Source organism: Bufo bufo, chromosome 5 (assembly GCF_905171765.1).
Source record: "Bufo bufo chromosome 5, aBufBuf1.1, whole genome shotgun sequence".
Lineage (NCBI taxonomy): Eukaryota > Metazoa > Chordata > Amphibia > Anura > Bufonidae > Bufo > Bufo bufo.
The window spans coordinates 273,562,137-273,583,757 of record NC_053393.1 but is presented as its reverse complement, the minus strand read 5'-3'; the positions used below and the strand labels follow the sequence as shown (position 1 = coordinate 273,583,757).

Below are 21,621 nucleotides of genomic sequence, written 5' to 3'. Positions count from 1 at the left end.
CTGGATAAACCCTTTAAGGCTACTTTCACACTAGCGTTTTTGCTGGATCCGGCAGGGTTCCGTAAAAACGCTTCCGTTACTGATAATACAACCATCTGCATCCGTTATGAACGGATCCGGTTGCATTATCTTTAACGTTGCCAAGACGGATCATGAACTCCATTGAAAGTCAATGGAGGACGGATCAGTTTTCTATTGTGGCAGAGAAAACCTATCCGTCCCCATTGACTTGCATTAGGGGTCATGCCTGATCAGTCTTGCTCCGCATCCCAGGATGGAAAGCAAACTACAAAATGTTGCAGTTTGCTCTCCGGTATGGGAACGCAACTAAACTGAACGGAATGCATTTTGGAGCATTACATTCTGTTGAGTTCAGTTTAGTCCCCATTGAAAATGTGTGTGAAAGTAGCCTAAGTGACAGTTGCAATATATGCCAACAAAACGTGCACGTGTCATGGAAAGCATAAAAAAACATGAATACTGTAAGAACTACATTTACATTAAAAAAACAAGAAAGCTATTAAAACAGAACAGAAAAAATAATAAAGTAACAAGCATTTTTTTGTCCAGCATTTGTCAAACATTTAGTTCTTTATGTCACAGCGTATTTTAAGTAAAACAAGTTCATCACATTGTGGAGAGAAAATCCAGAGTCCTTTGAAAAAAAATTATCTACATCCTACTCTTGGATCTGTTTCGTAAGATAGACATTAAAGCAGTACTGCAAATCTGTAAGCCACTGTTCTTGAATTTCACAGCTCTTCATATTCTAGAAAAAAAGAAAGAAAAAAACTCAATGTCCATATATGCTTTACAAAGTAAAACTGAAAAGCTAAACTTAAAATATGTGCCCTCCACAAAGTGGGCATCCGCCTGTCATAAAATAATGTGTGGTTACTTATAATAAGTTAATTAGCTACAGGAGAAATAGCCTGTTACTGACAAAGAGGGAACGATTCAGCCTTAGTAAAGCTACAGTGCTATGCATTTTTGGTGTGATTTACTTAGTCTTCTAGTCTAGAAGTCAGCATGACAGCCCAAAAAGCAAAAAAAAAAACCTACACCAATAACTTACCGATAATCCCATTCTTTAGATAGATTTTAAAGGGGTTGTCCAGGCTTTTACTATTGATGACCTATCCACATGCTACAATTTTCATTACAATCTGTCTTTGCAATGTTGTGGTTTGTAAAATAGAAAAACAAAACCACAAACATCTGTATAACAGATTAGTTAACCCAGTTTTAACCTTAAGGACCAATTTTGCTAATCTGAGTATTTTGCTAATTCATGAGTAATAACTTTGGAATGCATTTCCTTATCCAACCGATTCCGAGAATGTTTTCTCATGACAAATTAGACTTCATGATGGTGGTAAATTTGGGTCGATATGTTTTACCTTTATATACAAAAATTCGAAAATGTAATGAAAATTTGGAAATATGTCCTTTTTAAAATTTGAACATAATTTTGTAAACATCAGTAAGTCTTTTTTTTTTTAGGACGTTAAAAGGCTAAGGACTCATTCACATCTACGTTTGCTGGATCTCATGGATCTGGCAATTCTTGACTGCAATGGTGGTGATCCAGGCAATTTCTGGCAAAAAAAACAACCTGTTTTTCTTCCAGCCAAAACCTAAAATTTTTGCGGGATAACGACCAAATCTTCGCCAGACCCCATTGCAGTAAATGGGGATCCGGCGGTGAAGTAGAGGATCCGAGGCACTGCTCTGTGACATAACAGCCTGTTGGATCCACAAACGGAGATTTGAACCTTAGAATTTCAGAAGCAATTTTTCAAGAAAATATCCAAAACTAACTTTTTTTTTTAAAGGGGTTTTCCGAGATTATCCAAACCTAGAAAACCCACCCACAATGTCCTAGCCCCTCATACAGAGAATACTTACCTGGTTCCTGATGCCGGTTTCCTTTTGGATCCTTTCATGGCTGTCTCTGCATCTCTGCGTTGGTTGTACAGCCAATAGCAGGCCGTGACCAACTACTGCACCACGCCCAGTCAACAGATGTGATCTGCACAACGGGTAGATGCCGCAAAGGGATCCAGAAGGACAGGATAGGTCATCAGTATTAAGATCTCGGAAAACCCCTTTAATTCAGTTCTGAAGTCACTTTGATGGGTCTACATAGTAACCACTCATAAATGACCACATTTTAGAAACTCCATCCCTCAAATGATTTAAAACTGAATTTAGAAACTTTGTTAAAATGGTTGTCCAAGTTATTATTTTTTTTCTTTGTATGTTTCTAACTAATCAAATGTAAGGGGTTTACAATTCACTTCATCTGCAGTGGCTCCTTTCTCAGATATCACTGAGGGTCAACATGACCTGTGATGTCCGCTTCTCTCCCTGCTCTGATGAGGTTTTGTGCAGTTTGAGAGAGCAAGTCTGTGTTGGTACACGGGAGGGGTCTGCACTGTGTCTTCAGGAAACTAACCCCTTCTGCAGCACAGACTCAGGGCTGGAAGCTTTGCTGAGAGGCTGCAGGCAAGTGAAGAGACACAGGATACTCATCCTGCAGACACAGAGCTAACAGACTGGGGGAGTTTTACAGAGCATTGAACAAGAACAGGTAGGGGGAAGATCCTGTGTGTATCAGCAGTGTCATTGTACAGCTGAGACTTGTAGTCCTACACCTACAACATGCTGCTGAATATCGCAACAATCAGACATTTTACTCAGGGCAGCACTTTTATTCACTCCCGTTGCAGAGCATGGGGAGAGGCACAAATATTCATGAGGAAAACCTTAGAGATTATTGTTTTTGCAGGTAAACAAAGGGCCAGAAGAGAACCAGGAAAATGAGGAAACATTTTTATTTCATAACTCTGACAACCCCTTTAACCCTTTAAATGTTTCACAGAAATTAAATCAAAATGGAGGTGAAATTTAAAGATTTTTATTTATTTTTTACAGATTTTCCATTTTAAATCAATTTTTATTTCCCCACACTGTGTGTGTGTGTGTGTGTGTGTGTGTGTGTGTGTGTGTGTGTGTGTGTGTATGTGTATGTATATACACTGCTCAAAAAAATAAAGGGAACACAAAAATAACACATCCTAGATCTGAGTTAATTAAATATTCTTCTGAAATACTTTGTTCTTTACATAGTTGAATGTGCTGACAACAAAATCACACAAAAATAAATCATGGAAATCAAATTTTTAAATGGAAATCAAATTTTTCAACCCATGGAGGTCTGGATTTGGAGTCACACTCAAAATTATAGTGGAAAAACACACTATAGGCTGATCCAACTTTGATGTAATGTCCTTAACACAAGTCAAAATGAGGCTCAGTAGTGTGTGTGGCCTCCACGTGCCTGTATGCCCTCCCTACAACGCCTGTGCATGCTCCTGATGAGGTGGCGGACGGTCTCCTGAGGGATCTCCTCCCAGACCTGGACTAAAGCATCTGCCAACTCCTGGACAGTCTGTGGTGCAAGACATGGATAGAGCGAGACATGATGTCCCAGATGTGCTCAATTGGATTCAGGTCTGGGGAACGGGCGGGCCAGTCCATAGCATCAATGCCTTCGTCTTGCAGGAACTGCTGACACACTCCAACCACATGAGGTCTAGCATTGTCTTGCATTAGGAGGAACCCAGGGCCAACCGCACCAGCATATGGTCTCACAAGGGGTCTGAGGATCTCATCTCGGTACCTAATGGCAGTCAGGCTACCTCTGGCGAGCACATGGAGGGCTGTGCGGCCCTCCAAAGAAATGCCACCCCACACCATTACTGACCCAATGCCAAACCGGTCATGCTGGAGGATGTTGCAGGCAGCAGAACGTTCTCAACGGCGTCTCCAGACTCTGTCACGTCTGTCACATGTGCTCAGTGTGAACCTGCTTTCATCTGTGAAGAGCACAGGGCGCCAGTGGCGAATTTGCCAATCTTGGTGTTCTCTGGCAAATGCCAAACGTTCTGCACGGTGTTGGGCTGTAAGCACAACCCCCACCTGTGGACGTCGGGCCCTCATATCACCCTCATGGAGTCTGTTTCTGACCGTTTGAGCAGACACATGCACATTTGTGGCCTGCTGGAGCTCATTTTGCAGGGCTCTGGCAGTGCTCCTCCTGTTCCTCCTTGCACAAAGGCGGAGGTAGCAGTCCTGCTGCTGGGTTGTTGCCCTCCTACGGCCTCCTCCACGTCTCCTGATGTACTGGCCTGTCTCCTGGTAGCGCCTCCATGCTCTGGACACTACGCTGACAGACACAGCAAACCTTCTTGCCACAGCTTGCATTGATGTGCTATCCTGGATAAGCTGCACTACCTGAGCCACTTGTGTGGGTTGTAGACTCCGTCTCATGCTACCACTAGAGTGAAAGCACTGCCAGCATTCAAAAGTGACCAAATCATCAGCCAGGAAGCATAGGAACTGAGAAGTGGTCTGGGGTCACCACCTGCAGAACCATTCCTTTATTGGGGGTGTCTTGCCAATTGCCTATTATTTCCACCTGTTGTCTATCCCATTTGCACAACAGCATGTGAAATTGATTGTCACTTAGTGTTGCTTCCTAAGTGGACAGTTTAATTTCACAGAAGTGTGATTGACTTGGAGTTACATTGTGTTGTTTAAGTGTTCCCTTTATTTTTTTGAGCAGTGTGTATATATATATATATATATATATATATATATATATATATATTAAATTCCATATAGTTTTTTACTGTACTAAATATTTACTGATTGTACCATTTGTGGGGGGGGGGGTTTATTGTAGGAAAGACTTTTATATATATTTTTTTCTTTGTTGAATCACACACTTTACAAACCTGAATAAAAATAAAAATATCCGGGGGGCGTGGTCTGACTGGACATGTAAGCAGATGCATGGTGTGGAACTCCTGGCTAAGTCTCCTGTATATTCTCCGTTTACCTGCTGTTTTGCTGGACAACTTACCATTAACCTGTGTGGAACTGCTCCCCCTGTGACCCACCACTCTCTAGCGACAACATGACACGGCAAAGGTCCAAAGAAAAGGAGGGAAAGGAATGAAGACTTTCTACGCCAGCCAAACATGGCGCCGCGCAGGCTGCGAAGATGTCAGAAGTGGCTGCGCGGCTAGAAAAGTTAGCCCGCTCCTCTACACTCTCAGTAAGCACCCCAGATCTGGAGGTAGACAAGACAGCTGAACTTCAAGAAGCCGCTGGGAATGTCAGTACACTACTGGACATGGGGGCTGCTCCTGAGATAGAACCCACTATCAAAGAGGTCTATACAGTGGTGGCGCAATGTAATATGGCGCTTACCTCGTTGAATATGCATATGGCGGGTCTTAAGGAGGACATTTTTTCTTATCAGACAAGATATGAGGCACGTAAAGGAGCGGATTGGTGAGATGGAGGGCTGACTGAGTGCAATGGAAGATCAAGTAGTGCCAGTAAAAAGAGACCTTAAGCGTGTAATACACAATGTCTCACTGCTTATATGTAAATCTAATGATCTTGAAAATAGACTGAAACGTAATAATGTTCCAATAATTGGTGTGGCCGAACGTGCTGAGGGAGCCGATGCTGTTGCATTTATGGAGAAATGACTTGCTGATAAACTTGGAAGAGAGAAACTGTCTCCACTTTTTTCTATTGAGCGGGCTCACCGTGTACCATTTTGCCTTTCACTACCAGGGGCGCCGCCGAGACCTCTTCTGATCAAAGTTCTGAATTTGAGAGATTGGGATGCGATTTTGAAAGGCGCACAAGACTGTACAGATCTTACTATAAATGGCAATAGAGTATCCTTGTTTCCTGATTTTTCTGCGAAGGTACAAAAATTAAGAGCACACTTCCTAGATGTTAAGAAACGGCTGAGAGCTCTACAGCTACCCTATTTAATGATCTACCCAGCCAGACTGTGTGTGGTGGCGTGCCAGTGGCTAGACACACATGAGAAAGATCTGCGGGGCAACACTTGAGGACACTGAACTCTATGTGGTATTTGAGCGGCGTCCAATCCTCTGTTGGTTAGCTGGTCACATACCAGTTCCCAATAAGACACTCTCCTGGGTAGATGTTGTTCTAAGCGGGGGATGGGCTCTTTTTCTTTTTATTGCCCTCCTTTCAGCTTTTAGTTTTGACTGGTTTCAGTTGTTCTGTACTATGGCGGGTTACAATATTGAGATGTGCCAGGCCCTAGTGCCGAAGTAGCACTATTGAGACAGATTCTTTGCTAATCTTTATCTACATTTAGGGATCATGAATTTATTTTACCCCAGCTTCTCCACTGTAGGGAGAAACGTCTGTTTTGTTTGGGTGGGGTGAGTGGCTTTGGGGGGTACACGAGACATTATGCATATTTTCCATTGGGCTGTGTTATGGCTTCCAAAGGGCAAGCAGCACTGGGCTGGTTCTTTTCTGGAGTTCGTCTGATGATGGGTACCCTTAAGAATATTGCTTGGAATGTACGGGGACTAGGCCAGACTTCTAAACGACATGCTGTCTTTCACACTTTGCAAACACACCAGCCAGCAATCCTCGGTCTTTCTGAAACGCATCTTACTCCCGACAAAACCCATCTGATTCATAAGGGAAGGATGGTGCATGAGTTTCACTCTACTTACTCTACACATGCACGAGGAGTTAGTATCCTAGTGCATAGAACTCTTCCCTTTGTTGCTAGAGATACTTGTATTGATAATGAGGGATGGTTTGTATGTGTCGACTGCTCCATATTCCACTTTAGGTTGATATTGGTAGCGGTGTATATTCCCCCACCGTACTCCAGTGAGATTCTGAAATGAATTCTATCATTCACAGCGAAAATTCCATAATGTACCCATTTTGTTGATGGGAGACTTTAATATGTATTTGGATAGGTTCCTTGATAAGTTTGATCCAGCTGCTAGTGGCCTGAGTAGCTCTCCCATCTTACTGGCTAGGTTCCTATCGGAGATCGATTTGTGTGACCTATGGAGGGTTGAGCACCAAGGGGAACGGCAGTACTCGTGCTACTCCTCCTGACATAACTCACTGTCCAGAATAGACCTGGTGAGTGGATCTCCATCCTTAATGGCTATAACTCAGGAGGTCTCCTACCTTCCCCGTAGCATCTCTGATCACTCCCTGGCTCTGTTACACCTGCGTCTGGGGCATAATCCGAGGCCTATATGGCTATTGAACCCGTTTTGGCTTCGCCTAGTGGACACAGGTACTGCAATCTCTAGTGCTATTGTAGAATTTTTTTGTCACAATATGGTCTGCATCTACATCCATGGTATGGGATGCTATACCACTCACTCACTTAGAGGATTATATATCAAAAGTATTAGTGTGCACAAGACTAAAAGCAGGGCTATAACAGTGGAGCTCTCTAATAGGGTTCTACACACAGAGGGTAAATATATTGAGAATCAGTCATCGGAGAATGCAGCTTGTTGGAAAGAAGCCCAAAGTTTGCTGAAGGAACATCTTCAAGTCAGAACCGGGCATAAGCAATTTTTTAAGACCCAGAAGTTTTTCCACTGAGGGGGAGAGCACCCGTCATTTACTGGCTACTGTCATTAAAGCACAATGTGGCCCCTCCTGTGTGACCTCTTAAAAATATTTAGGGGATCGGGTTACTGGAGATAATGATATTATGGGAGTATTCCATGCTCATTTCAAGGAGGTATATCCATCTAAGCTGACTTAACTCAGACTGGAGTGTTTCTATAAAAAATGTATATTATCAGAGTCTTATTTCTCATTAGCATGGAACTTCAATACAATCCACTCCTTAATTATTAAAATATCATACCATAACATCTTGAAGGGTCTGCTGTACTAGAAACGCATTGGTCATCATGTGACTTCTCAAATGTGTGTTTTGGAGCAGCAGACGAAGTAGCTGGGCAATCACTGGCAGCTCTTCCTGGCATGCCCGGCTAACCTGAAGATTCTGCAGCATCAGCTTCAGGACGTTTGGCAGCAAAGACAGTAAGGAAATGCATTCTCCCCATAGAGAATCCCTGTGAAGGAAAATATGTATTTCACTGTAAGGATTATTTAACAGACTGATCTTGACCAATTCAAAAGGAATTTTTATATATATATATATATATATATATATATATATATATATATATATAAATAAAATATATAATCAATTCATATCATAGTTTTTTAAAGGGATTCTCTGCTTTAGATAATTTCTACTATTTAAAGAGGTTTCCCGGGCTCCTCAGGATAGCTCATCAATATCAGATCAACAGCGGACAGACAACTGGCACCCCCACGATCAGCTGTATGAGAAGACGACGCGCACAGTATACACCTGCAGTCTCCATTCTCTCTTAACTATTCACTGCTGCTGTTTATGGCAAAGCAGAGGTGAACAGGAAGAGAGAAGTGATATGGCACATGCGCACCGTCTCCTCATATAGCTGATCCTGAGGATAACCCCTAAATAAAGTTAACACATGTGCCAGTGATGGGATCCACATAGATGAGAATCCCCCCGTATTAACATGGAATTCTCTGCAGGGTATAGGAAAATGAACCCGATAAACACTTTAAAATAATGTGCTAGTAGAAAAGAAGGACCCTATCTCTTTAAACTACCCAGAGCTATGGTTACATGTTGAGGAATGATGATAGGAAGATTAAGTAAACGTCATCTTTTACATGTCTTGTTCATGCTAGTGTTTTGAGCCTTCATAGTGTCAATTGCATGCAGTGCTAATCAAGGTATCAAAATGACCTCTTTAAACGTATAGGAGTTCCCAGATGCATGTAATACGTATAGTTGCTCTGAGAATTTTTTTTCAGTATTGGTTGAAGGCATTCTTTCTCACAATTTATTTGTTGAAAGAACAACTACAGAAACTGGAGAAGATTAATATACAGTACAACGCCATAAAGAAACACTCGGGGGATTCTTTGAGAAATGGAAACCATTTATTATTATTTTTTAAATGGTTTAAGACAGATATTCAGCAGCTAATGAGAGATGCACACAATGGTATGCAACACAGAGCTTGAGAGGAACTTTGGGGGAAATGAGGGAAGGGGGGCGGGATGTTGTTTTTTAAAGAATGGGCACTCAGATTAATTACCGAATGCCCAATGTGCAATGTCAGCAATATGGTTAGCTTACAGATACCTTACGTAACATCTATTGAACAATGTCTGTAGATGTGTTTGCTCTTCTAATGATGATATCTAATGCTATCTTTCCTATATTGGATATTTTTTGTGTTAGATTGACAAAATTCAAATAAAATACTTTAGCAAAAAATAATAATAATAATAAATAAAAAAACACAAAGTGGTTATCACACAAATATGCCATCATGTTAACTATACAAATTAGGACTAAAACGATTACTCGATTGAATTGAGTAATTAGACACCCAAAAAATCCTCGATGCAAATTGTTTGCATCAAGGATTCGTTTGTGTCATGGGACCACTGAGTTGGAGTGAAGCGCTTGCTATTACTTACCACTCCGTGGTCACCTGCCGGCTCGCACCGCACTGTACTGTATCCTGACACATCATCAGGTCATAGTGCAAGTAAGCGCTCACTATGACCTAACACTGTTGAGTTGTGGAGCGGCGCCTCTACAGGAAAGGTAAGTACTGGCGCTGGGGACATGGTGGCACTGGGGGACAGTTGAGTTTTTATAAAGAAAAACATTCTTTTAATTCGTTTTTTGTTATTAGAGTATTCGATAGATTACTCAATTACAAAAATAGTCGATAGCTGCAGTTCTAATACAAATGCAAAAAACACTGCTCCCCAGTGTAATTTTTATAGTTTTTAGACAGAGAAAATGGGAAGTGTATTACAAAAAACTAACACTATTTTTATTGCATTTGAAACTTCGTGTTGACTGCATAGTATACTTTTCTTGGGATAAACCAGTTTAATCTAGTTGGTAACAGATCCGCTACAGTGAAAGGTTTTCAGTTATTGCAAAGATTTAAAAAGGATTTCAATCCAAAATGAAAAGAAATTGTTAGGCCACATTTACATATGCGCTGTGAACGCTGACAGTCTGTTCCGGCAGAGGAACAGACTGCCGGAGTTCACTGTATCCGTGCAATTCAATGCAATGGGATCCGGCAGCCGTCCGACCAAAAGCCGGCATATATGCTGAATACTGTGAATGCTGGCAGTCTGTTCCTCCACCAGGACAGAGTGCTGGAGTTCACAGCACATATGATTAACTGTGGCTTCGATTTCAAGGGTTTATCTAATCCTAAAAAAAGCCCCTACCATATGCCGGGTTCCCTGTGCTGAATATACTTGCTCGGGTCCCCGCACCACCACTGCTGCTGCTTCTTCCCGTGTACGGATGAAAACATCCGGTGTTGGGGGTAGGGTTTGGCTTTCTGAGGAGGCATTGTGAGTGATGCTAGGGAGGCTGGCCCCGTCACTGCCTTCCATTGGCTAAACACCGCCTCCCCTGCCCCGACACGGATGTTTTCATTCAGCAGCAGGCTTTTTATAGGATTGGATAACCCCTTTAAGGAGTATTCTTAGCAAAGCTCTAACCATTACTAAGGAGAGTTTGAAGATGCCAGTGTGTAACACGTCAGATAGGCAGGGTGATGGTAAGGGCACATGTAAAGTGTAGTCCAGGCCTGGGTAGTGACAAGAGGTAGGCTGGAAGGCTTTGTAAGTTGGGTGTCTTCAGCGCTCAGTAAAACTGTAGACTGAAGGCAAACTCTCCTTAGCAGCACTGTTACAGCTTTACTAAGGCTTCTTTCACACTGGTATTAGGATCGTCTGGCAGGGGAACAGCCTGCAGGATCCGTGCTACCGTTTGCACATGTGTGCTGCCAGAAGTCCGTCCTATTCACTATAATGGGGAAGGGCCAGAGATGCGGGCAAAGCACGCTGCGGTTTTTGTCCGGCTGAATCTCCGGCCTGTCCCCATTATAGCGAATGGGGCCGGGGCGGACTTCCGGCAGCACATGTGTGCAAACGTTAGCACAGATAAGGGTAGGCTGTTTCCCTGCTGGAACAGCCTCCCAGACAATCCTAACGCTAGTGTGAAAGGAGCTGAAGACTATTTACATCCTGTTTTCTAAAATAAACAAACCTCTTTCCCTAATTAAGGCTACTTTCACACTTGCGGCAGGACGGATCCGACATGCTGTTCACCATGTCGGATCCGTCCTGCGGCTGTTTCGCCGTGCCCCCGGGCCGCCGCTCCGTCCCCATTGACTATAATGGGGGACGGGGGCGGAGCTCCGGCACAGCACGGCGGTGCACGGAGAAAGCCGCCGGACTAAAAAACCTGACATGCAGTAATTTTAGTCCGGCGGCCTTAAGCCGTGCACCGCCGTGCTGCGCCGGAGCTCCGCCCCCGTCCCCATTATAGTCAATGGGGACGGAGCGGCGGCCCGGCGAAACAGCCGCAGGACGGATCCGACATGGTGAACAGCATGTCGGATCCGTCCTGCCGCAAGTGTGAAAGTACCCTTACATCCCTGTCGCTACACAATATTAAAAATAAACTGAAACAGGTACACTTTAAAGGGATTCTGTCAGCTAGTTTGAATCTATAAAGCGGAGGACATGTGCTGTTAGATCGCCACTTGCATGTCCACAATATACATTTTCCATAAGCTCTGAGTGCTTTTATTCAAAAAAACAAAACAATTTTATATATATGCAAATGAGGCTAGTAAGGAGCCCAAGGGGCTTTTTAATAACGTTTCAGAAGCCCAGCCATGCCCACTGTTAAGGGGCCCAGCATCCTCTGAATCTCCTCCTTGCTCCCCTGATGTCAGATAGTTGAAGCGCTGTAATCTTGCGCATGCGCAATTCATTCCCTTAGGCTGATGCCAGCACAGGCAAGGAACACAATGCCGGCACTCACATGTGGCATACTCGCGCATGCGAGATTACAGCGCTTCAACTCTGTGACGTCGGGGGAGCAAGGAGGAGATTCGGAGGATGTGGGCGTTGGTGGGCTCCTGAAACATTGGTAACAGCCCCTTGGGCTCCTTACTAACCTAATTTGCATATATACAAAATAGTTTTTTTTATTGAATAAAAGCACTCAGAGCTATGGAAAATGTATATTGTGGACGTGCTAGTGGCGATCTAGCAGCGTATGTCCTCATCTCTATAGGCTACAACTAGCTGACAGAATCCCTTTAACGTTCAGATGAAAACATTTTGTCCTTTACCTTTTCTTTACATGTTCAACATCCTTCTCAATTGTCAGCAAAAAATTGAAAACACTGTAACAGCAGGAGGCCAAGAAAACGTGAAAACTCTCATTTGGGTTGCAACTTTGGTCAAGAAGACTATTTACAGCATGTAAAACAGATCCAATGGCACTGTCAGGAACTACAGACAAGCTACCCTATAAAAAAAAAAAAACACAATTAAGACAAATATACACATCAATCATTGACATTAGAAATACAAAGAACTATACTGAAAATGTAAAACTACTTATACGTTCCAAAATATTTTTTAATAAGTTAGCAAATCAGTAAATCACAAATTGCCCTCAGAGCCCCTTCAACCCACAAATACAGAAAATAAAGAAGTTCTCCAACTTCAGATCGTTTTTTTAAATACTCCCCACACACACACACCCAGCTGGACCGATGCTGGATTCCGGTTCCATGGGTCTGCCGCCATCTTCACTGTATTGAATTCCCGGTTGTAACTTCTGGTATAGACGGGTGTCAGGTGTACTGCTGCAGCCAGTGAATGGTCACAGTAGTGACGTGTCCGCAAGCAGCATTAAATAGACAGTGCTGTGCTTGGTGAGCAGAGAGAAGACCACAGCGCTATTGCCGATGCCTTCTCAAACAACTGATCGGCTGGGGGCCAGGTTGTCAGACCCCCACCGATCAGATGCTGATGAAAGTTCAGTTATGCTTACAATGCTATGTATAATACTATTTAGCTTAGTAAATCTCATGGCAAAGGATTAAAAATTACCTGGCTATAGCTATTTCTAACTGCAGTGTCAGTAAACATTACACAAAAAGCATTGATCGAAGACTTATTTTTATTTCACAGTTTTTACATTAATATATACAAAATAAAATCTTACCTGCAGCATGTACATTATAAGATTCCTAAAAGCTATGGACATTTTTTTTATTATTGCATTTTAGTCATTATGGGCCAATTTTTTTTTTTTAAATGGGTATTTATTAAACATTTTCAGCAGTTTTGGAGATACAAGGGTTAAAAACCAGCCCGTTTGCAGACTCTCTGTTCTGAGTCCTATCAGCCGACTGCTGATGTAAAGCCTTATCGCTGATCTACTGAGCTCAAACACTGATTTAAGCAATATTGATATCAGTATGATAAGCGTTTAGCTATAAGTGTTTATGTCAGAAGATCAGAACATTTATAATTAAGACCAATGGAAAGAATGATTTTTAGCCCAAAATGAGTAAAAAGCAATTATAAAAAATTGTCTAAAAGGTGTCCATAAAAGTGAAGTAATGTGAAGTAATCCCATGCCATGAATGTGAACGAACCAATTAAGAGTCGATCATAATATAAAAAAAATCATACATAAATTAGATATAAAGAGCTTACCAAATATTTAGTTACTGCATTCTGCAATATATCAAAACACTGGCTTCTTGGTCTCACCGAAGATAAACTATTGCAAACTACCTGTTAAAAATACAAAATGTTATGTCAAATACAAATTGTAAGCTGTATGGTCACCTTAAGTATAGGGGTCAAATAGTAGAGAATCTCAGCAGGAGTGATACCTCCACTAGTTCTCCGCATGTGAACACATGACAACAACCAGCTTAATAAACTACCAGTGTGAATACTACCCTATATAAAAAGGGGGGATGAGATATACCAATTTAGGGACCCTCACAAAACGATTATAAATATAAGTACACTACTCCAACTGGTATTATCCCATATGCCACTAGACACTGACAATTTTAAATGTTTTTTCTTCATTAGAGTGTGTTTTTGCAAATAAACTTTTAAATAATTAATCAATAAAGATATAATTTTAACATTAGTTAGGGACCCCTATAGGGATTGCAGGTCTCAAAAGACCATTGGAGCATGAAAATACAAATTAACAATCAGCAGTTGTAGTACAAATTAGTACGCAAATGTCACTAATCACAATAGTTACCAAAACTGGTGAAGTAGTAAGTGTTGGCAGGACAGAATGTACAGGAATTGGTTTACGCCAAACATTTACATGTTACAAGTCAGTAGATATCGTTTGCACTGTGACTACCACTATTTACTAAAATGAAAGGGGCACCTGGTTTGGTTTTTTGGCTCGGTTCAGATCATGCTTTGGGAAGACGTTTAGCTTATTTGCTGGGAGTGCCATCTCAAAAGAATGCTCACTAATGCCTGGGCAGGCAATTATTGGCTGAGATTGCTGGGTGTACATTTTTAGACATTTCCTATGTGTTAAGCTAGGACCAGGAAATAGAGAGCAGCATCAAAAAGGCAGTGGCGGGGAATCGGCAACGGTGAATAATTTTGTTTTTTATTAACCAATTCTGGCCCTGTGTAAAACAAAATTTCTCCCCATAAAAATCCCTTTCACCAGTAGGATACCAGCACCGTAACTGCACGGTGCTGGTATCCTACTGTGACGGGGACTTGATGGCAGAGATGGCATCCCGATGCCTTTCATAGGCATTGTGGCTGCCTTCCCTGTAAGCCTACGAGATCCAGCCCCGAGTAATACAGTTACAGCTAATGCATTGCAATACAGATGTACTGTAATTAGAGATGAGCAAATAGACTTCGGATGAAACATCCAAAGTCAATTCACATAAAAGTAAGTTAGAATACCGTACGGTGCGAGCGCTCTGTACAGTATTAGAATATATTGGCTAAGATGAGCCGAAATTATTACTTCGCGAAGTCTTGTGAGACTTCGGGTAATAATTTCAGAAATTCATTTCTACTGTTAAAAACCTTTTACCGAACTCTGGTTCGGTTCCAAGGTACCACTCCATACAGTATTCTAACAGTTTTATGTGAATTGACTTTGGATGTTTCATCCGAAGTTGATTCGCTCATCCCTAATTGTAAAGCATTGTAAAGGGGATCAGACTCCCAAAAGTTGAAGTCCCAGAGTGGGAGGAAAAAAATATACATAAGGAAAAAAATAAAAAAATGTAATAAAAAATGGCAAAAAATAGAGGGAAAAACATTAGGTATCGCCGTGTCCGTATCGACCGGCTCTATAAAAATATCACATGATCCACCCCATCGGAACGCAGTAAAAAAATAAAATAAAAACTGACTTCTGGTCACCTTACCTCACAAAAAGTGTAATACCAAGCGATGAAAAAGGCGTATATAGCCCAAAATGGTACCAGTCATCTTTTCATGCAAAAAATGAGCCCCTACCTAAGACAAATCGACCAAAAAATAAAAAAAAAGTTGGCTCTCAAAAAAAGGCAACACAAAAACAAGATTTTATTCTGTTCAAAAGTGCTTTAACTGGTTAAAACAAAAAAATTAATAAAAAATAAATAAAAAAATAGACATTATGTATCGCTGCATTCGGAAAACCTGCTCAAAAAAATATCACATGATATACTCTGTCAGGTGAACACTGTGCCAGAACAGTGTTTTTTGTCACCTCACCTTACAAAATGCATAATATCGAGTGATCAAAAAGTCATATATACTCCAAAATGGTACCAATGAAAAGTCACCTCGTCCCGCAAAAAATGAACACCCACATAAGACAATCACTCAAAAATCAAAAAACAATGGCATCTGTAAACCAATCCATCAAAATCTGAGCTGCAAAAGCCATATGGCGCTCCTTCCTTAGTCCTGCCATGTGCCCCCACAGCAGTTTACCACTACATATGGGGTGTTGCCATATTCAGAAGAATATGGGTAACAAATGATGGGGAGCTTTTTGTCCTGTTACCCCTTGTGAAAATGAAAAATTTAGGGCTAAAGCTACATTTCATTGAAAAAAATAAAACTTTACAATTTCACAGCCAAGTGTTTCCGAATTCCGTAAAGCACATATATTCTTTGAGGAGTGTAGCTTCCAAAATGGGGTCACTTTTTTAGGGTTTCCACTGTAGGGGTACGTCTGGGTCTCTTCAAATACAAAATGGTGCCTAAAAAACATTCTAGCAAAATCTGCCTCCAAAATCCATATGGCGCTCCTTTCCTTCTGACCACTGCCACGTGCCAATAGAGCAGTTTACTACCATATATAGGGTATTTCTGTAAACTGCAGAATCAGCGTAATGTATATTGAGGTTTATGTTGCTGTTAACCCTTCCTGTGCTGCAAGAAAAAATTGATTAACAAAAATCTAAAAGGAAAAAAAAAAGGAAATTTTCCTTCCATTTTCCATTCTTGTGGAACACTTCAAGGGTAAACAAAGTTTGTAACAACAGTTTTGAATAATTTGAGGGGTGTTGTTTCTAAAATGGGGTCATTTATGGGTGTTTTCCATTACGTAAGTCCCTCAAAATCACTTTATAACTGAATTGGTGCTTAAAAAAATGGTTTTGGAAAGATTGTTGAAAATGTAAAAAATTGCTTCTAAAATTCTAAGCCTTCTAACTTAAAAAAATTATGCCAACATACGTGTAAAGCAGACATATGGGGAGTGTTAATTGACCACTATTTTATGAGGTATTACGATCGGTCTTAAAAGAAGAGAAATGAAAATTTAGAAAATTGTGAATTTTTCAAAATTTTGGATTCTTTTACAAATAAAGGTGAAATATATTTACTCAAATTTACCAGTCATAAAGTACAATGTGTCAAGTGAAAACAATCTCATAATGGCTTGGATAAGCAAAAGCGTTCCAAAGTTATTACCACATAAAGTGACATGTCAGATTTGAAAAAAAATAAAATCGGCCTGGTATTTAAAATATAACTGTCGTTTTTTTTTTTTTGTTGGAGTATTGGATTGTGGTGATTAAAATCACCTTGGTGGCCCTATTTAAACTTTTCACTGTGTATTCAATTACCAATTACACATTTTTGTTCCCTGTACTGGCTATTTTTACCTGTGCTTAAAATAGACAGACCATGCCTAGCAACCCTATCTGTTGAAGGACAGAGCACGCAGTGTGCAGGGTCAGATTACTGACAGTCAATGACTGTAAGTAAGTGATTAAAGCCAGGTCCTCCCCATCAGCTGATAACAGTGCCTGGGCTGTGTGCACTTCTCCCTGTCCCTGCGCTTGGCAGACGCTCCCTCACTCAGCAGAGCTGGAGAATGCAGAGTTGAACCAGCACACAACAGGGAAGGGAGATCTGCCGTCTGCTCAGTGTATAAATGAAAGCAACATGTGGCAAGAGGACCTCTGTGCTGCAGGAGATTAACCCTTTAGGGGGAGGGCTCTGGTAACTGACACTTTTGGGGGGCTATTGTTACTGGCTAGTGAGGGCAGGTGGGATTAGCCTCAGGGTGAGGGCAGTGGCGGCCATCTTAACTGAATAGTGAAATTGCAGTTTTATGCAGACTGGTTGCTAAGGGCTGAATCTTATTAAATATGGGGTAAGTCAGTCTAATAGTAACTGATTCTGGAATATCATGTTATTAGTAACTACATACCGGTATATGAAAATTGAAATTAGGGTCTAAATGTGACAGTTCTCCTTTAAGGTGAAAAGTGGCTCAGTACTGAAAGGGTTAAAATATGCTGGCATGTCCTAATCCCAGCAAACCTTCAACAACGGCTCAGTTATCACCTGAAACGAAGAAGAGTAGGCAGGGTTTCTCCCTCATGCATCCATATCCACTCTGAGACATCGGTCATTGGGTACCTAGTATGGTGGGTATGGAAGCCCAGCAACCAGAGTGTCTTATGTAACTTACTGCAACTGTGAAATTATTACCGAAGGGCAGCACAGTGCCTACTAAGGAATATTGCTAGTGAATATCTTCACTCCAGTACTATTTAAAAGGGTTTGAAACATTAATTTCTGTGCACACTATCCATCGTACTGTAGCATGGAGACAGGTCCACTCTATTAACCCAAACATCACAAAAAAACATTGTGCAGTTTGGCAAAAAACTAAAACAAAAAAAAAAAAAACAGTAAAGGGAAGCTTACCCACCTGCTTCCCAGCGCTGAGTCCCTGCTCCTCCTTCTCCTGGTCTGCGATGCTCCAATGAACTCCCATGCTGAAAACATCTGGTTTGACGTCGTCTGCACCCAATCACTGGCCGCGGCGGTGACCGGATCCCACTAGTGTTATGTGACCTGACCATTTGTAATGATGTAAGTGGAGCCAATCACTGCCATGGCCAGTGATTGGCGGCATACTGCATCAAACTGGACGTTTTCAACGAGGCGGCCCAGCAGAGCATTGCAGGCTGGGAGGAGAAAGAGGGGAGCCAGTGCTGGAAAGCAGGTAATTCTTACACAACCCCTTTAAGGAGAACCAGTCACCACCAAATGCAGGGTAATCTGCAGACAGCAGGTTATACAGTAGGAGAAGTTGAGCAGGTTAATATATATTTTCTGGGAAAGCAAAACTTGTTATTTACATGTGTAAACTTTTGCTCTCTTAACTTGAGACCGCCCCCATGCACAACTATCAGTAACCGAGGGCTATCTACAGTATGTATACACATTTTATCAGTGATGGCTTTCTCTGTAAATGGCCACTGCTCGATATTCGGGCAGATTATCAGGAACGAACGTTCCTGCGAATGCACGTTCCTGACAATATGCATTTCTAAATCTGCCACAGATCACCCGATGAACGAAACGCTTGTTCATTGGGTGATCCTGTCATTTGTGCGGGCACAAAAATAATCATTTCTAGGCAGCAGATCGTGCTGTCTAAACAGTGACCTGCTGCCCAGAAACAATGATTCTGTATGGGGACAAGGGATGGCAATGGCGATCCCTCGTCCTTATATTGTGAAAGAGATTGCTGCATGTAAATGCAGAGGTTGTCTTCACTGATGAGCAGCCTATTGTCGGGAAGGTACGCTTCCCTCCTGACAATCGGCTGTTACATTGGGACGTGTAAACACATCTTAGTTATAAGTTTTACTGAAGCTCTTCCCCCAGATCCTTCTGCACTGCATTTCATTACGACGATTAATTTGTTAAAGGGTTTCAGTCATGAGAAATAACGTTATGTAGCTGACTGACATTAGCGATGGGCTAATGTCAGCAGTACATAACAGTATGTTTTCTAAGTCTCTGCCTGCCGCCGTTCTCTTAAACTAAACACTTTTAAAATATGCTAATGAGCCTCTAGGTGCTATAAGGGCGTTGCTTCAGCACCTAGAGGCTCGGTCTACTCACCCTTTGGCACGCCCAGGTTCAGTTGATTGGCGAGTTCTCCTCTTTGTCCAGTAAATTCCGCGCCTACGCCGTCCCGTTTAGTATTCGGCGCAAGCGCAGTGAGTGAAGGATGCGCTCCTGCTGCCGGCCTCCCTCACTGCGCCCGCAGCGGCTTCACTCACTGCGCAGGCGCAGTCCCATTAAGTATTCGGCGCAGTGAGTGAAGGACCCGCTCCTGCTGCCGGCTTCCTTCCTTCGGCGCAGTGAGGAAGCCGGCAGGAGCGTGTCCTTCACTCACTGCGCCGAATACCAACCAGGACAGCGCAGGATTTATGGGACGATGAGAACTCGAAAGACAATCAACTGGACCTGGGCGTGCCAAAGAGTGCGTAGACCGAGCCTCTAGGTGCTGAAGCAACGCCCCAGTAGCAGGCTCATTAGCATATTTTAAAAGTGTTTATTTTAAGAGAACGGCGGCAGGCAGGCAGTTATAAAGCATACTGTTATGTACTGCTGACATTAGCACATTGCTAATGTCAGTCAGCTACATAACGTTATTTCTCATGACAGAAACCCATTAAATATCTAGGTCAAAGTTAAGCACTGTAGCCTTAACAGCAGGCTTTATCACTTGGTATCCCTAAGGTCCTCAAGACCCACAGCTATCTAACATGAATGAAGTAAATGAGGTTTTGTCTGTGAAACCGAAAGACAAACCCTTTTGATTTTCTGACTAAGGCCCCTTTCACACAGGCAAGTTTTTCGCGCGGGTGCAATGCGTGAGGTGAACGCATTGCACCTCCACTGAATCCGGACCCATTCACTTCAATGGGGCTGAGCAGATGAGCGGTGATTTTCATGCACCACTTGTGCGTTGCGTGAAAATCCTAGCATATTCTATATTCTGCGTTTTTCCACGCAATGCAGGCCCCATAGAAATGAATGGGGCTGTGTGAAAATCGCAAGCATCCGCAAGCAAGTGCGGATGCGGTGCGATTTTCACGCATGGTTGCTAGGAAATGATAGGGATGAGCAACCACGGACCCCAGTAAAGTAAATTCACTATTATTTTCCCTTATAACATGGTTATAAGGGAAAATAATAACATTCTGAATACAGAATGCTCACTAAACTGAACATCGGAACGCAATCGCAGTCAAAACTGACTGAAATTGCGTGCCTACTCGCACGGTTTTCCCGCAATGCACACGTGACACATCCAAAGCAAATCCAGGGCGCCGTGTGAAAGAGGCCTAAGGGTATGGCCACATGTGGCGGGGTGGCTATGCTACCAAATTGTGAGGATTTTGTTGCAGTAAGGCCTCATGCACAAGGCCGTTTTTGTCCGCACCCGAGCCGCAGTTTTGGCGGCTCTGATGCGGACCCATTCACTTCAACAGGGCCGCAAAAGATGCCGACAGCACACGGAGCCCCTGCAAAATAAATAAATATATATATATATATATATATTTATATTGATAAAATATATGTCCTATTCTTGTCCGCGCTTTACGGACAATAGGCAGTTATATTAAAGGCTGTCCGTGCCGTTCCGCAAATTGTGGAACGCGCACAGACGCTATCCGTGTTTTGCGGATCCACGATTTGCGGACCGCAAAACACAAAATGGTCGTGTGCATGTAGCTTAATACTTACAGAAATGCTGCAAGTTTGCTGCAGATTTCACTATCTGCATTACAAAGGTTGAAATCCACAGCCACGTTTGACATGCTCAAGTAATGTGCGGATTTTCTTGTGAAAAATGTCTGCAGCAAGTGGATAAGATTTGTGAAAATCCCATACACTTTGCCGTTACTGTAAATGCTAGTTTTTCTGCACACATCTGTTATGGAAAAACCTCAGCATTTACATCTCTTGTGGTGGTACCCTTAGAGGGGTTGTCTCACTTCAGCAAAATAGCGTTCATCAGGTAGAAAAAGTTAATACAAGGCACTTACTAATGAATTATTACTATCCATATTCCTTCCTTTGTTGGCTTGATACATTTTTCCATCACATTATACACTGCTCGCTTCCATGGTTACGACCACCCTGCAATCCATCAGTGGTGGTCGTGCTTGCGCACAAGCACAACAGGAAAAATCGCCCGCCTCTCTGATGGCTGGGACCATGGGAGAACACATAGGCTAGTGTTTTTTCCTATAGTGGGTTAACACAGCCACCGGAAAAATGTATCCAGCCAGCAGAGGAAGCAATAAGGTTAGTAACAATACATTAGTATGTGGTTTGTATTAACTCTCTCTACATAATAAATGCCATTTGCTGAAGTGAGACAAAACCTTTAAAAGCCATTTTTCAATTTGGCCAGGACAGCATTGTACATAAAGAAAAAACACACTCGCCCTCTGCTCCCTGACTTTCCATTCTAGC

At 42.2% G+C, this 21,621-nt stretch overlaps 1 protein-coding gene across 1 annotated transcript in view; it reads right to left on the bottom strand.

The window, feature by feature from the left end:
- Positions 1-672: 672 nt before the first annotated feature.
- Positions 673-21,621, bottom strand: part of TEX10 (testis expressed 10) — a 196,880-nt gene continuing 175,931 nt past the window's right edge. The window contains exons 11-14 of the mRNA XM_040432491.1: positions 13,531-13,611; positions 12,150-12,328; positions 7,763-7,973; positions 673-769 (exon numbers count right to left, since the gene is read on the bottom strand). Coding sequence (XP_040288425.1) covers positions 680-769; positions 7,763-7,973; positions 12,150-12,328; positions 13,531-13,611 — 561 coding nt within the window. The 3' untranslated portion in view covers positions 673-679. The remainder of the gene's footprint in view (positions 770-7,762; positions 7,974-12,149; positions 12,329-13,530; positions 13,612-21,621) is intronic.